The following is an 18,142-nucleotide window of genomic DNA, read 5'->3' as shown; positions in this document are numbered from 1 at the left end:
TAATACATAATATAAACAAAGAGTAAGTGCCCATAGTCTCATACTTTACATTATTCTTTATTCCACAATTAGAATCATGGGTTAGAATCTACCCAGTAATGCCATAGTCATTCAAATATCTGACCAAGCAGGTCAAATCAGCAACCATTTCAAATCATTTTCTAAAATCTTAGTTCTACAAGTAAATATAAGACAAAACACAGAAGGCATGGTTTGCTGATATTTTATGCCTAAAACAAACCATTACATAATGAAATTATGCATGTTTTGCAAGTTGGCATATGTTCCATCTCAAACAATTAAAAGATGAATAGTATTTACACAGCACTTAGAATCACCCAACTACAGCTGATACAGTATCTCCCAGACTTCTAGTTTCTAAAATTCTGGGGGAAATGGGATAATTTGAACTGTAACAGTCTACATGGTAGTAATATTACATCTTGGCCATTGGCCCAATACTAATCTTTTTTTTTTTTTTTTAGTATACAAAATATGCTGAAAACATTTCTCTTAAACACATTTCATTTAATGTAACTAAACAGAAGGGAACAATCTCCTTCTAGAATAGCTATGAAAAATTTGTCATGTATTTGTTAAATTAATTTATGAAATATTTTTAGGGTCAGACTATATTACATTTTTTTAATTTAGAGCCTGTGTTAAACACATGTAAAAAGAACTATAAACATAATCAATTATATTAGTAGTTAAAAAAATGGAAATTACCATTTTTAATCTCAATAGTAACTATAAATGTATCACTTGCTTTTTATCCATAGTATGGATAAATTAAAAAAAAAATCCACTGTGAAATTTACATTTTAAGCACAAAAATACACAAATATGAGTTCTAACCAGAAATTTCAGTTGACAAGTGAAAAATTTTGCTTTGAAATAAGTAGATTTGGGATATAGAAGTAAAATTTTTGATTGAAGCACATTGTAAATATATTTTTTATGTAAAAATAATTTTTTTAAAGAAATGTTTAAGTCTTTTTACCCCATCTTCTCAAACATATTTCTTCCTTAAAATAATTTAAGATAAATATCTAATTTAAAATGATTTTATGAAATAAATCAAACTGATTATTCTTAGTTGTATTTGAGCCAAGTAGTTGCTACTTCCAGACATTATAAGCTAAAAATCATGACATTACGGTAACCTTTGGCTTACAACCTAATAACCTGAAATTCAATTCATACTGTTTATCAAAGGTTGACATGTAAATTAAAAATTTTACATCTTTTAAAAGAAAAAATCCTAACAGATGAGTATTTAAAAAATCAATGATAAACATTTTTATTATACCAAATATCCACAAAATAACAAAGCATCCCCAATAGTATTTTTGAAAATACTATTGAACAGATTTGACCTGCACAGGCTTACTTATACACAGATGTTTTTCAATTGACCAGCGCAGTTCAAACCCTGATGTTCAAGGGTCAATTTCATGGTTGGGAATCCCCATATGCAGATAGCTGACCATATTTATAAGCTGATTTTCAACTGTGTGAGAGGTCTGCGCCCCTAACTCTCCCCACCTCCCACACTGCTCTAGGATCAACTGTATTATCAAAAACCTCAAAGTCTTATATATTAAGTGCAACAACCACTATATTTTTACAAATAAAACATTTTCAGAGACTGGAAAGAAAATATGCTAAATGTAAGAGTAGTGATGCTTGAGTCGAACAGACTTGGGGTGAATCTCGTATCTGTTACTTATAAGGTTAGCCACATTTCTTAACTTCCCTAAAACTCAATTTTCTCAGATATAAAATGGGAGGCAATCACAGTATCTACCTTAGAGGACTGTTCTGAGGAGTGAGATAATGCACATAAGAGATTCGTACGGTATGTGACACAGTAAGTAATCAATGAACATTAGCTATACCTAACAGTGACTGAGTTTGGGTCCAGCAGCTAACAAACTCTTTTCTTAAATAAGATATAATCATTATGTAAACAACTGTTTAAGAACTTTAAAAAGATTAACAAAATAGTATGGGCAAGAGTTGGGGACATGCCCTCCAATGAAATATCCAGAATTATATTGCAATAATGATCAGGCTAAGAACCACAAAGGACTCGCTATGCTAACATGTGAGGTCTCCTAGGTTACTTTTGTTGTGTTTCGGCAGTCACTTCTTATCTATTTTAACCCTGGCACTATGTCATTTCCAAACTACAATTCAGAAGATCTGAAGTAAATTTTGTTTTCTTGTCATAGATTTTTAGAGAAAATAATTACCTTACTGGCCTAAAAAACAAAAAAGGACTAGAAAAATTGCACATACATAAAACCAGTCATTTACGTTATGCACTAAAATAACCATTTTAGCAATTTCAAGTAATTTATCTGGTATTTAGTATTTTCACACTGTTCACATTTCAAAGATCAAATTCATTAATCTCTATTATTTATAGTCTACTCTGATGACACAAGTCAGAGCTTTATTGGAATGATCACAGAGTACTAAATTGTAACAGAAAAAATTAATCTATAAATTATGCTGCAAAATATTTTATTAGAATTCATTTCCCATTTTAAATATTTCAGGTACCAAAAAAATCTTAGTCCATCAGTATTATTTTGTCACAATTAGCTATGTGAATGTCTTCTCTAATTTTTAAACGTACTAACCAATGTCAACAGTACTTTCCAATGGATATTTTAAATGATAGAGCACAGATAAGAGAGACAGAAAAACTAGGTCTGGCCTCAATTAAACTATTTACTAAATACATGATCTTCAGCAAGTCCCTCAACTTCTTCATGCCTCTCTTTCCTCTTATAAAAGATGAAGATGCTATCACCCTCCTTTGTCTGACTCACAAGGCTATTCGGAAATCACATAAAAACTTATGAAAAAGGTCTAAAAAAGGGCAAAGTGCTGTATGCATGTAATATCAACACACATAGGCTTGTAATAGTATTAGATTTGGTTAAGAGGACCAGTCTATTAAAGATATAATTTAAGGGAAAGTTTTTCTTGGAAGTATCAGAAAACAATTTGTAACATCTTTATATGTCCTTTGGATAAGTCTGAAAGCAGTTTTAAAAAATGCATCGATACCTATCTTATTACCATGTAAGGAACTACACTGGACAACAACCTAAGAAAAGTTAAAGCCTCATTCATTCTTTCTAGGTTTTTTTAAATGGCTATAATTCTGCTTTACCTGAATTGCGTATTCGTAGTTTTATTAATATACAGCATGCTTTGTTTTAGGTGGTTACTTAACTCTCTCTGAAAGTAGTCATAGCTGATCTTTATTTCTCTACTATTGTCTTTTTACTTAATTTAAATTCTAGGTTTTTTTGGACTTAAACTCCATGGAAAGTAGGTATAGAATTTTTAGTTTAAAGAATGAAGAAAAAATACTCAAAAATATTTGAACCTAAGTCACTAAAAGCAAATTTTCCCATTCAGTTGATTCTATAAATGCAGTCTAAAAGAATATCAGAACCACAAACCAACAGAAAAATCTTTTTAACTTACACTATCTAATTTTCCAAGGTTAAAAGATACAAAAGCAAGAAAATAAATCAGGATTGATTTTTTGAAGGAGGCCTATCTGAAGGATGATTCTGAAGAAATTAATGGCAATTTTTGAAGTAAATGGGACATGAGCCCAAGGGGAGAACAAAACATGATAAAAATTTGAAAACATTTTTGGATTTTACATAGAGTCACTGAAATACTGTTATCTCTGGGTCATTAGTTAAATGAGAAAGTAGATAGGTGAAGGTCAGGCATGCAAATGATTTGGAAGCTCTAATATAGGTGATTATTGTAGTCATAGGAGTACAAATTTTGAGGAAAAAGATGGTCAACATAATAGTCATTAAAAGATGGCAAAAGATAATGAGGGAAAATGTAATGAGAATGATTTGAAACACACAAATAAAATCAATAGAGAAGTGTTCAGTTTCAAGAATCGGAGCAATCAAAAAACATAGCATTAAAAAAAAAACAAACCTGAAGGTTGGGTTTGACTAGAAAGTCCATAATAAATGTAAAGGGGTGATTTTAATTTGATAGTAAGGATGGATGAGTTAGCAAAGCATTAAGAGAAAACTAAAAAGTTAAATAAAAGAAGTTAGTGCCTTCACCCATTTACAATGTTCACTCAGAACAACTTGGAGAAAATGGTATGGGAGCTAAGGGGAGACCTGAGTGTATTTAAAGGCAGAAATAGGGCTTCATTAGCTCTAAATAATTAAATACAGTTTATGTTTTACAGTTGAGAGACTCGGACTAATAATAGGTATGTTTTAGACCTAAGTTAGGCACTTTGGGGGAAGGAGGATAAGGGGAACCTGATTTCTGTCACTAGGGAACAGAAAGAAATTAATCTCAGGCCACTTTTTTTTGGTATCATACTCAGCCCCTGTGCTCAGTAGTATGTATGTAAAAGGTACTTAGACCTTGGTAAGTGAAAAAGCAAAAAGCCCAAATGATAAGTGGTACTAAAATATAAAACAGCGAAGCGAGTAAGTCATTGAAATAGAAAATAACTTAAATAAAATCCATACCCAAAATACAAACTTTAAAAGTATAATTGATAAAGACATGAAATCCATGTGATGTGCAAAGTGATTACATTTTTAAAAGCATAACACAGGTTTTATTTTGATATAGCCACCATCATTTAATATAAGGTTTACTGGATTATCTCTGCCAAAGAAGTAATTTCCTCCTCTAAAACATTCATAAAATTAATGACCTGTATATTTAATAGTTGAGAAGTTAAATGTCTTCACAATTTTTTAGTATGAAAAGCAACGTTAAAAAAAGTGGAGCATCAAAATATTTTATTTCAAATTTACTTTTTGCCTGATCCAGTATGTAAATGGAATCATATTCACATTCTGTGTTTCTGAATTTCATTTTCCTGTTTTCTTTATTTTTATGAGCAACTTACTTTATTTTGCATCTGTACTTTTGACAGTGATTAAAGCTATATAAAAGCCATGCAGTTTATTTACAATATTGTACATTAACTATGTTTGAAGATTACACAAACATTTCACAAAACTATAACTAATATGGAAAGACATGTGAAATACATTTTTTAGGGGCTTTAAAAATTTTAAGTGAAGAATTTTGCAAAGATTATTTTGGTTTATAAGTATTATTCAAACACTGCACTCGCTTGAAATTAAGATTGACAAAAAATGCTATTGAGTTGAATTTCAACAAATGAAAAACTAAAAATGTTTAGCTAAAAGATAAAATACCACGTAGCTGAAATACAACCATGTAGCAATGGGAATTTATAAAACAGGAAAGAAAAGTTATTCCTTAAAAGTCTTTCATGAAGAAGAGGCTCTCAGTAATAGTCTATAAAAACATTAAGAAATAAAGTTTCTCAAATTATGTTCATTACCAAAATTATGTTTTTAGTAGTGACAGAGCTGTGAATTTTGAAGATTTATTGTCCTGTAGGAGAAGTCTCAGTTCTCCCTTTTGAGGAATGGGCATAGGAGGTGGAGAGAGAAGAAAACCAATCAATAAATTTAGATTCAAGTAAAAGATCCTGGTACAAATATGAACACAGAGTGGAGAGTTGCAATAACTTGCAAGTCCACATACTTTTAGTTGTACCCTTACAATAGGTGTGTAAACTTTAGGTTTGTTCAATTTAAGATCTCCTCTCAAGAAGTAAATACCTTATTCCTCAGTTTAAAAAATATCAATAGGTATTTTTTTCTTCTCCAGCTGTATCTTTCAGTTTTTACTGTTTTGGCTGAAGCACATTTAGATATTCCGACTGCCCCAACTGATATGTTGTGTTCCTTCCACAATCGACATACTGGTACCTCTCCTGGGATATCTGTTCAGAGTGTCCAAAGTATGTTGTTGTCACAGTCACTCTAAAAGTCAAGTAAATGGGGAGAAACATTGAATAGGTATATATAAAAAGTTTTCTAAAGTGAGAATACTTTTATACATCAAAATTCTTTTTTTTTTTTAGCATCAAAATTCTTTACAGAAAGAAATTATTAGACTAATGATAACTTCACATTCTGGACATGGGCCTCTTACGGAATAGTTCCCCAACAGGCAACAGAAATACTGGCTGAGCAAACCCTATCCAAGTAATTATATACAAGAAATGTAATTTTCTTCAAAACACCTATCTTTAGTTAAAAATATATGAGTTCATTACACTATTAAAAGTAATCATATAGTTCGCTCATCACAGGAAGACTTAATCAAATGTTAGCTAATGGCCCAAACACTAAACCTATAACCCACAATGGTTTAACAGCTTAGGATAATACCCGATTTAAAAAACAATAGCATTACTTGTCACTGTTAATGAGGATGTTAACGAATTACTTCTCACTAATGTTAATGACTATTTACTACAGGCAGCAAGGGATCTGAAGTTTGAACAAAGAAATTCTCTTTCAAAAAAAAATTCATACTCACTGCATCATGAGTACTATGTTATGCACTTTGATGGACGGCAGTGTACAGAAATCACTGTTGAAGAAAACAATGTGAATACATGCAACCTCTGACATTATAAAAAGTTTAATTACGATTCTTCCTATGTTAAAACTAACAGAGATACTATTACAAAGATATAATAGGTAAGCATTTATTGGTTTGGCATTTTCTATACTTCAAATAATAATGGTTAATATTTCCATGATTTCTTATTCTAAAAACAATATGATTTCCTATTATAGCTGTTATAGAGTTGTTTTAACAAATTACTTCTACTTTTTATTCACCTTTTGAAATTTTACTAACCAATTTGTTACTCAGAAATTCTACATCAGGCTGACATGAAAAGATGATGAAAATTTACCATTATTTTTTACTTAACAGGAATTAATCATCATTTAGAACCAATTTAAAAGCTTTAGAACTTCAAACCAACACTAGGATTTAGAAATTATTAGCATTAGCCCTCCTACAATAAAACATAAACAAATACTAGAATATATGAAAATATAGTTTTCGTAACATAGTAAACAAGTGCTATGGTGCATATGATCCTAATTATAAAAAAAATTATATGTACAGGTACATGTAAATAAATATTTTATATATTGAAAAGGGAGAAGCGAAAAACAAAGATGAGCAGAAGCCAGAAGCAGTATTCCAAAATGTGGTTTTCTGACTGCTAAGATTATGGGATATTAAAAATAAATAAATGCACACACACACACACACACACACACACACACACGTGCGTGCACACAAAGGTCAGACAATTAAATTCATGAACTTTCCACCATGTAAGTGCAAGTGGAAAGTTCGAGAACTTAATTGTCTGACCTTTCGTGTGTGTGCGCACGCGTGTGTGAGCACGAGCGTGCGTGTGGTGTGTGTATTCAGTTCTTCAACTTTTATAATTTAAAGAGAAAATTGTTAAAAATCAGAACTTACAACATGTAACTCATTTCCTCTGCTATGATAGTCGGTACTGTGTAATCAATCTGAAAAGCAAAAATGAAAATAAACCAATAGAGAACAGGATCAAAATAGCAAGCATTTCATAACTTCAAAGAGTTCAGAAATCTCTTCTTTTATAAGTATGATACTAAGACTTTATCTTATACATGCATGGGATACATTTCAAAGTCAAGTTTTTAAAGAAACCCTCACCTCCCTCAAGTTAATATGATAAACAAAGTTGAGACTCATTAACTTTCCCCCAAAGTATTTCATGACTGAACCTTACTTGTTTCATATCCAGTGGACCAATATTGGTTATGTTGTTTAAGCGGGACTTTCCAATAACTGTTTTTGAAAATTGAACTTGTGCAGTGATATTTTCAACTTCAACAGAATAATAGTTATTGTTTGTTATATTTAGTGTGTTCTGCAAAAGAAAGGAGGCAGAAAATGTACAAGTTACATGAAAATAAGCCTAACAAATATGTATTCAAAATTAATAAAGAAATTAACTTCAGTTGTAGCCATGCTTCATTTAATAGGAGGAAAAGAAGTATTAATACAAATGTTAAAGAACATTAAATGCACTGCTTATTTGGTTTTATATATGAGTACTATGCATACAATATGCTATAATAAACATAAAATTAAAAAAAAATTGGCCCAGAAAATGTATGGTGCAGGAATACACAAAAATGAATGTTAGAAAATATATTTGTGGCCTTAGCAAAAATTGAATAAAAATAATTTTGAAATTTCATCTACTTTTTTACTTAATGTTAATATGTAGCTATCTCTACTGATTCTATTAGTAAGGTATTTCCTGTTCTAATAAATACAAAGATGGCCATTTAAAATGTTAAACAGTACTTAAATAAACTTTGTGTTTAAAAGAAATCAGAGTTTTAACTTATATATGAATAGAGATTTCCACCACGTCACTAAGGAGAAAAAATGGAAAGATTCTAATTTGTTCGGATGGAAAGAAATGCACATCACTTCTACGCTTAGGTAACAGCTCGGAACAACTTCTATGACTCTAATTCACAACTGTCTCAAATGGTGTACTTTAGAAAACAGCCAAGAAAGGAAGAAAGAAAAAATGTTAAGTCAAGAAATAACAGATAATAAATAAAACACCTAAAACAGTCATAGCAAAACAAACCGTAAACTAAATCAATAGACAAATGGTAAATCTTGAAGAAATGTTTATAAGGCATACAGTAATGGTTACCATCTATACAAAGGGCCCTTACAAACTGAAAAAAAAAAAAAAAGACAAAGCCTTAATAGGAAAAAACAAAACAAGAGCAAAAGATATGAGTAAACAAATCAAAAGAGTACAAATACAAATGGCAGAAAAACACTTAAAATTCTCAAATTCATTTATAACCTCGGAAAAGTTGATTTAAGTAAAAACAGAATATTGCTTTATAGCCATTAAACTAGTAAAACTTGTAGAAAGTGACAAATTCTATTCCTGGCTATAACATGGGCAAAGGAAATATTTTTACATTTCTAGTAAATATATAAAGCATTACAGTCATTTTGATAAGTAACCTAGCAATAAACATTAAAAAAAAATTATATATATTTTTGACCCAGCAATCCTACTTCTGAGCATTTATTCCACAGAAATAAAAACATTAGGATATTAATGAGTGTTCTTTGTAGTGGAAAAAAGGTGAATGCCCCTCCATAAGGGTAATGAGTGAATTAATATTAAGTCATTACATGGAATATTATGTAGCCATTAATAAGAAAGGATTAACTCTAAGCCAGAAAATTAGGAGATTTCTACAAGGTATTAACAAGTGAGAAAACAAAGGTGCGTAAGAGAGAAAAACTACGTTGTTTTTTTTTGAAACTAACTTATGACCTAAGAAAAACTGATCATGTGAGTTTATAAGTTAATATGAATATGGAAAAAGATATAGAAAGAAAGAAGATAGTTTTAGTAAAAACAGAATAAAGAAAAGAATGTGCTAGCAATCAGGAACTATATGATCACATTTATGCATTCATTTAAATTATTATTGTTACAAATGTAGAAAACATTTTTAAAGTTCCATATTATAGTAGAAATAACTTTTATCTAAATATGTAAACATTTTTTCACCTACTTAGCTCCTAATACTCATTATGTCAATTTCATTTCTAGACATTTTAGGAAAGGGATTGTTGATCTGAGGTCAATGGACCTTCTTCTACAGACCAAGGAATGGGATTCAGGAGAATCTTGGAATCTTTCATACATGCAAATAATGTTGGCATATGCCTTTATCCCAAGTGTCATAGTTTTCATTAAAATATTAAAGGGATCAGTGATACAAAACAGGATGAGAGTAAAAATACTTATGAGAATTAGTAAAAGATACATTCGAAGATAAAAAGAAAATATGAAGAAAGACAAGAAAAAGTAAGATAGGACAAAAAAGTTTAGTACTAAAGATCATATATTTTTTTACTGAGAGCAATGAGAATCCATTTATTTTATAAGTCAAGGGACCACAATTATTAGCTTTCAAATAATGATAACTTATTATCAAAGAGCTTAAACTCTCCATGATCTTTAATTGGCAAATTTACTTTCAGAAATTTATCCTAAAGAAATGATCTGAAATGGAAACATTTCAGCACAAAGATGTTCTCGGAATAAGTATTTGTTTAATAGCAAACTAAATATTTATTTAGAGAATGGTTGAGTAAATTGTGATATGACCATGTAAAAGACTACATGCAATCAGTTAATATGGGAAAACGTAGTAAAATCTCAGTTAAAATGTGCATGTGTATATCCCCTATATACATATGAAAAAGTCTGATTACATTTGTACATGTATACATGTATGCAAATGTATATATGCATCGTTAGCAAATGTATGTATATGTTAATGGTTAGGTCTAGGTACCAGTACAAATGTTTATACATTACAGTCGTTTCAAATATCTTATAATAATAATTAAATATTTTCATAAGTAGAAAGACAATAAACAGCACTAAAAGAGTTAGTACTAATATATTCAAAATACTGACAGAGAATCTATAAAAATCTCAGCCTCTTATCTCAATGTCAACTAGAACGTAATGTTCATTGTATTTCATATTTAATGTTCAGTCTTTCTCAATTTAGTTAAGTGCTAGTTCTCAAAATGTGGGAATTCCTGAATAATTAATTAAAATAGAGTATTTACATTTAAATACTCTTTCTGGTATTTTAAAGGGAATGTCACGTGACTTTTATTATTTTTTATTATAAACTTACAATATTTAATACTACAACAGGATCTAGAGGTCTGTTAACTATGGCAAAAACTGTATTTTACAAAATGCAAGGAAGTGAAAATATGACATTTATAACATTTATCCAATCAACTATGTTGACATCTTGCTAAGAGCTATTCAGAGTCAAACGTTGGAAAGTAAACAGACTGTAAGTGTTTTTGCCAGCAATTAATTGTTTAGTTCATTTTACTCCCCAAAGGCATCTTCAAATGCTAACTGATTCTGTATACACAATTGCCAGTGTTTACAATTTGTCACTTTCATAACCAGAAACGATAGAGGTCACCACAGCACATACAGAAAGGAAACCGACCAGTGTCACATTTAACATTCTCTCAATAGAGACAAAGGTGCTGCTTAACATCATACAAGAATGAAGTATTTTTAATATAAATTTTTACTTACCGTTATATTTAAATATATTGTACGCTTTTGAAAATCATAACTGACATATGCTGATTTTACACCAATGTATTTCACGTCAATAGAGCGAGGGAAAAGGAAAAACACAGCCAATCCAGAAATCAGCAGACAGACAAACACAGAAGCCATCACGTACAGTTTTCTGAAAAGGAAAAGGGAGTATTTAAATACATGTGCATCAAAAATTATTTAATAAACATTTAGAGACTATGTTTTCAAGTTAAAATTTCCCCCCTATTATTATACCAGCTGGATAAGATGTATTTTACCAACTTTCTACATTATAAAAATATCGAGTAGGGTTGGGTCTGAGTCTATTCATGTTAAAATGTACTCCTTAAAAGATGCATTTACCTTATTGGAGACTATGATTTTGGGCTTATTATAGCTAGAACATCACTAAAGTTATTCATAAACTGGGCTACATGCTAGAATCAAGATAGGGAGCTTTATAAAAATATAAATTTTAAGACTTCCTTCTGAAGTCATGGAAACAGAATTTTCACATGTGAATTTTGCCATCATGATTCCCTAAAGTGACTACTCATCAGAACCACCTCTGAAACCCTTAAAATAATGCGATAGCCACATGCCTCGTCAATTTCACCCCATGTTTACAGCCATCCTCTCTTGTTATACAATGTATTAAAAAACACAGCACTAGGTATATCCATTTCTATAGTTCCGAGATTATTTCTCTAGTTTCTGAAGCTTTTCTCTCCTATATCCATATTCTCGCCCTGAGCTAACTGGATTCTACCCCGAACAGGTTTTTCCTTAGGATGTACCTGTCCTTTTGCAAGGGGTTTTGTAGAGTTTCCCTAAGGTCTTTGGGGGCTTACGATGGTCCAGTTCCTTCTGACCTTGTCATGGTCCCTCAGAGGGATGGATCTCTTTTTTGGTACTCTATCCAAGCTAGAGCATGCAGAGTCCTCTCATTTTAACAGGTTATTTTCAGGTATTTGCTAGAAGTCCTCTGAGTGGGGTCCTCTTCTTCTGAGGTAACGTATTTGCATTGGGTGTCAGGCGTCTTAGGTCTCCTAGGAACTCTTTTTGCTTCCCTTCACAACTTCCACACAGCTGCTCAGCATGTTTGAGGCCTTGATGTCATATGGTTTGAATACCCATTTTTACTCTGGGGCTAGTTGGAATACCTTAACACCCATTTGGATAGAAACATGTTGTCTCTATGTGTGTTTCCTACTGCTATTCTAGGTTTGCCTGTTGTGATAAACAAATTTGAGAAGGTTCAGACACTATGCTGCTTTCAAGACCTTACCTCAATGAAGAACCCTTTTTTTAATGACACAAAGCATATAAGCATATATTAATAACCTGATAGCATTTTTCCTTTTAATAGTGTTAACTAGAATAATGATTATACATAATTTGTAAAGCAAAAAATTAAAAAAAAAAAGCCATTTTCTTATAATCACTTACGTTCTTCTTGGCCTCAATCTCTGATCACTGTATGGAATCAATGCCACCAGCTGGTTTTCTTGCCCTAAAAGTGAAAGAAGTAGGTTTAAAATTTTTATTAACATGATTAATTAAATATATAGTAGCTCCTCATCAAAGTCTGGTTTGGAGACCAGAATACCATCTGGCTCTCGTCTCATTCCTTTAGTAAATTGCTCTCAAAATCTTCAAAAATTATTCAGTAGATGTTGAGTTCTAGAGCAGACCTTATGTTTTTTTCATACCTAGATGGCTAGCTAACTGAAATAGTATGAAGAATGAGAAAGAGTAATTCTTTCATTAAAACAAAATTTAAACGTTTCAGCTATCAAAAGACTTGAATTAGCCAGGCCTTCCTTCAACCCCCCCGTTTTCCATTAAGACTTCAAGTTAGTTGTCTGGATGACAGCAGAAGAAACAAGTTGCTGCCTGTACATCTTGAAACCCTTGTAACAAGAGGTTCCTACGCCATCCCCATGGAAACCCCAAACTGACCAAGTGTCATGCTTCAAGAAACCCTATATATCGATTCTTCCAGGACTCTTTCAGGCCACACCCCTCTCTACCTTAAGTCACTTCAAAATCCATCATTTATTTCTTGGGTTGAGCTATATCCACATACTTTAATGGATAAATGGATCTTTAAATGCCAATTTTTCCAATCTTATCAGAAGTTGGCTCTTCGTACGAACTATTAAAGCACTACAGTCAAATTCTCTTTTAAAGCTTCCCATAACGCTTCCATTATTCCTCCCTGCCCTTTCTACAAATCTCCCCTCATTTACACTACACCCACCACACCCACATAGAAATATACACACGCGTATTATGTATATGTGTCTCTCTCTGTATATGTATCATCTTGTTTGGTGGTATTCATTTGGCTAAACTACAATTCTGGTTAAAACCAACCCTTTAGTTACTATGCCAAATCCACACAGCTGAATGTGGATAGAGAAAAACATACAACTATGCTCACTGGTTTCATTTTAGATCACTAATCTCAAGTGGCCCTTAATGATGCCAAGTATCATACTGTATTTCCCTAGTTCACACTTTCAATCTGACATCCAAGACCAATCACAATTTCATAACTTCAACTTTCTTTCTGAAACCTCCAATACCTTCTTCCCTAGCCTCATTCTTAGGTCATGATATGGCAAACAGAAGAGAATTTCCACAAGCTCCCACTACCACACTCACCCACCTATCTATTTCTGTGTCCACACTCTCTACCTTCTCTCTTGTTACTAAGAATAAAGTACAGGAGCTGGTCTGCAAGTGCATCCCTGTGCACTTGTGCCTAGATTTAATAATTCTCCCATTTCCTGCATTATCAATGTGTTTTTCTATGGATCACCCTCAGTAGCATACAAACATAGTAGTCACTCCATCTTTAAAAAAATATCCCTCTCCTGATCTCAGAGCCCCTTCCATTTATACTGCTTCCTGCTTTTTTGTACAGCAACACTCCTCAGAAAAACTATCATCCCACTAAATAACTTCATTCCTCCTATGCTTTCTCGGTCCCATTCTATACATGATCCGCATGCTTACACAGGCTAACAAAACTGCTCTTTGAAAGGTCTCCAGTAGCCTCTAATCACCAAATCCAAGGTCAGTTTTCTGCACTCACATTAACTGATCTATCAGTAGCATCTAACATAGTTGATCTCTCTCCTTTTTGGTGCACATTTTACATTTGTCTTCCCGGATACCACTGAAACAGAGATTTCTTCCTTTTACTCTAGCTGCTTTTTTTCAGGGTCTTTGCTAATTTTTTCTTATGTAACTTACCTCAAAATGTTGTAATGCCCCAGGTTTCAATGATAGGGTCTCTTCCTTCTTTTCACACAGATGAACCTGGTGCTCTTATCCAATTTAGCTGTAAATATCATCTATATACTAACGACTCCAACCTACGCCTTGCACTTGAATTCCAGGCCCTTATTATAACTAACTGCCAACTGAACATATCCACTTAGGTGTCAAATATACATCTCCAAAGGTACAAAATTAAAGTTGAGCTCTTGATCTCTCCACTGACACACACACGCATACCTTTTCTCCATCCTGATAAAGAGCTACTCCTTTCTTCCAATTGCTCAAACAAAAATACCTTTGGAATTATCCTTGATTTCCTACTATCCAGAACATACTTCCAGGCTGCCAAAAAAACCCCACCGGCCATACCTCAAAAATATATACAGATAATTCTCCTCCTCCTCCACAGCCTGGTACATTAATCCCTTCAACTAAAATAATCCTTTTATTCTCAAACTGTTGCTCTGCCTGCAAAGATAAAACGCTCACATTCAAAGTCCAACCAACTCAAATATAAACTTGCCCAACTGCAAGACATTTATCAGAGACTCTGATGGACCTTATACTGTCACTTTGTCCTTCCCTCAGCGTCTCTCCAGAGTCACATATCAACTTTGACTAAGTAGAACATGAGAACAGCACAAGGCACTTTCATTATTTCTATTGCTGCCACTGCTACTAAAGTAGCCTACAAATAGCACAGGGGGAGTATTCCCTTCTGACTTCCCCTGTGATAAGCCAAGTTGACTTTTTTTTCCTATTTAGCTCATCTTCACATACCATCCCTCTCCGTGTAGTTCTTCTTATGCAAATGTTTGGAATCATTCTTTAAAGGGAAAACAATGCAGTAACACATACCCCTAGGAATTCTTCCTGTTCCTTGACAAGTGGGGCAAGTGACGCTATCTCTTCCTGTAAATTCCACATATGGAAACTGAGAGACATCTCCGTTTCTTCCATCTTCATTATGGACTTCATTATTAACCAATCCATTCCTCATATTATCAGTTGATGCGACTCCACCGTAAGCATCTTCTTTATTTGTATGCAAAGGCAAATGAGAAAAAGACTTTCCCATGTCTAAAGAAAAAGAATAATCTTACAGTAAACTTCAGGAAAAAAATGTATACTCAAAGACATTTATGGCAATCTAATTAATTTAGAAAAAACTTCAAGGGAATGTTCACACAACTTTGGGGATTAGAATTATATTCAATCAAAGTAATATCTAAAATATGGGAGCCATTTACTAGAGTCCACAAGTGTTTTTCCATCAAAATATTATGAAATGACATTGTATCAGATTTGTGATGAGAATGGGCTTTCAAACAACATTAAAATTTGACAAAAAACTTTCTTAGGGTTCTCTGAAAAACATGGGCTTCCAGTTTCTTGGAATAAGCCAAAAACACATTTCACTTTTAAACCTAAAATTAGCACTGAAGGTAAAAGTTGCTTTGGGCAGACTGACTACAGCTAGCTATTGTTAGTTCAAAGTAGTATTTTTCATAGTTTTAAAATTCAAGCCCTTTGGTGATCAATAAAATCCACAATTCTTCTCATTCTCACATTTCTTGCTTTAAACATTTAAACACTTGCAACAAAAACAACTCAAAAACCAAATTCTGGGGGCCAGCCCGGAGGCTCAGGCGGTTGGAGCTCCGTGCTCCTAACGCCGAAGGCTGCCAGTTCGATTCCCACATGGGCCAGTGGGCTCTCAACCACAAGGCTGCCGGTTCAATTCCTCAACTCCCTCAAGGGATGGTGGGCTGCACCCCCTGCAACAATGGCAACTGGACCTGGAGCTGAGCTGTGCCCTCCACAACTAAGACTGAAAGGACAACAAATTGACTTGGGAAATAAAGGCCTGGAAATACACACTGTTCCCCAATAAAGTCCTGTTCCCCTTCCCCAATAAAATCTTTAAAAACAAACAAAAACAAAAAAACAAATTCTGCAGATTTTCCTTTCATTTAGCAGTAGGCAGTTAAAATCATGAAATTAATATTCCAAAATCTTGAATTTACCAATACAAAGCAGAAAAAAATTAGAATATTTAATTTCAAAATTTTAGGACAGTATCAAAACATAACATGGGGAAAATTAAATACGAATTTAAAGCCAAGTATTTAAATGTAATTAGTACACCAAAATAACCTCAAGTAAGTAATGCAATAACACTGCAGTTAAGGCCATACAATTTTAAAAATGAAAATAAGTGATATAATCCAAATTGCTGATATTAAGGGAAAATAAAATGATACAGCAGAATTTAAAAGCAAAGTATTTCTTCACTTCCTAAATTTGATTATACACTTTGTAACAGTTCCTAAAAATAGATTATAGATATACATACAAAAAGATAAATACTTCTTTAAAAATTTTTCATTGACTGCAAAAGCAAAAATGACAGTCAAAATAATTCAATTTATCCTTCAAAAAAGTTTGCTTTCGAAAACTGGTGTGCTGTTCATGTGTTGGGGTCACTCAAACATCGTGTAAGCATCAAGAAAAAAAACAGAAACAGCTATACTTAAAATTGTAGAATGATGAATAACGATGCGTATTTTCACTATTACAAAAGTCTATGCACATATTGTCCACGTGAGTTCAGAAACATGATTATGTCTACAAATGCGTCTGATTCGTTTCAATGACATTAAATCCCACCCAAACCAATACCTGCCAGTCACAGGTGGTTCAGGGGTTAATTAACATCACTGCCCTCACACGGGATTGCCTTTAGGGGGAAAACACAAAGAAGGCAAAACCGGTGGTTCTCGGGGCTTCACCTAACATTTGTCTTGATAGTCTGCCTCTTACAGGTGTTTGTTTCAAGGCAATGGACTAGCGCCAGACTTTGTCAGGGACTGTGCATTCCTGCCCTTCCCACTGGATTTTCCTCAAAGCGCTAATAAATTTAACCACTTTTATTCCTGGAGACTGGCTGGTGCATACAGATGTGCTAGGCCCTCTTCTCTTCTCTATGCTCAGTATTTTTATCGCAGTCTTTTAAACCAATACAGATCTCAGACTCAGTACGAATAGAAAGTATAGCACCCCATCCAACTTAAATAGGTCGTCATCTTCTGTGATATGGAAGCCAGTCCCTTCGTAAGCTACACAAACAAAACAACCAAGCATACACTGGAAAGGTTCAAGATCCAGGCAACCGTGCAAGAAAACTCAAGAATAGCAAAATCAGGGGCCACCTGGCTACACAAGTTGTTGGGGAGCTGGAATCAACCCCGCGCGTGGGGTTTGGGCCGAAGCCTGGAGCCCCTTGGCAGGAGTCTGGGTCCGGGTAGGAGGAGGTGACTCAATACCTCCATCAATACAACCCAGAGCGCCTCCCCAGTCGTCAGGCGGGCCCAGCTCCCCGGCGGCCTCCCCTCCTCTATCCCCTCGGTTTCTTCCAAGGCGTCTCTGCTCGGCCCCGCTCCGGAAGGGGACCTAAGGGCTGCGCGTCCGGGATCGCTCACCGGCACGCCCGCGGGGCGCTGCGCAGTCCCGAGCTGCTCCGGCGCGGACCGGCCTGAGGGCAGGGTCACGGAATCCGCAGTCCCCGGTGCCAGGGCTGGAGCGACAGGCCTACACCACAGCCGCCGCGGAGTTGGGAAGGAGGGGCAGCGCAACAACAGCATCAGCTGATGGCCAACCCCGTAGCAACCTGCGCTCGCGCCTGCGCAGAGTGCTTTCGCAGGTGGGCGGCTCAGGAGCGTG

The 18,142-nt window shown here is 33.9% G+C and overlaps 1 protein-coding gene across 1 annotated transcript; it reads right to left on the bottom strand.

Annotated features, from left to right (window-relative positions):
* Positions 1-4,611: 4,611 nt before the first annotated feature.
* Positions 4,612-18,091, bottom strand: TMEM106B (transmembrane protein 106B). The gene is made up of 8 exons (XM_019726885.2): positions 17,902-18,091; positions 15,278-15,499; positions 12,578-12,641; positions 11,120-11,279; positions 7,715-7,855; positions 7,420-7,469; positions 6,451-6,504; positions 4,612-5,888 (listed from the first exon to the last, which is right to left on the bottom strand). The coding sequence occupies exons 2-8, from the start codon at positions 15,495-15,497 to the stop codon at positions 5,750-5,752; spliced, it is 828 nt and encodes a 275-aa protein (XP_019582444.1). The 5' UTR covers positions 15,498-15,499; positions 17,902-18,091; the 3' UTR covers positions 4,612-5,749.
* Between the last annotated feature and the right edge of the window lie 51 nt (positions 18,092-18,142).

The sequence above is a fragment of the Rhinolophus sinicus genome, linkage group LG09 (assembly GCF_036562045.2).
Source record: "Rhinolophus sinicus isolate RSC01 linkage group LG09, ASM3656204v1, whole genome shotgun sequence".
In the NCBI taxonomy this organism is placed as follows: Eukaryota; Metazoa; Chordata; class Mammalia; order Chiroptera; family Rhinolophidae; genus Rhinolophus; species Rhinolophus sinicus.
The sequence above is the reverse complement of the archived record's forward strand: the minus strand, read 5'-3'. Positions and strand labels throughout refer to the sequence as shown.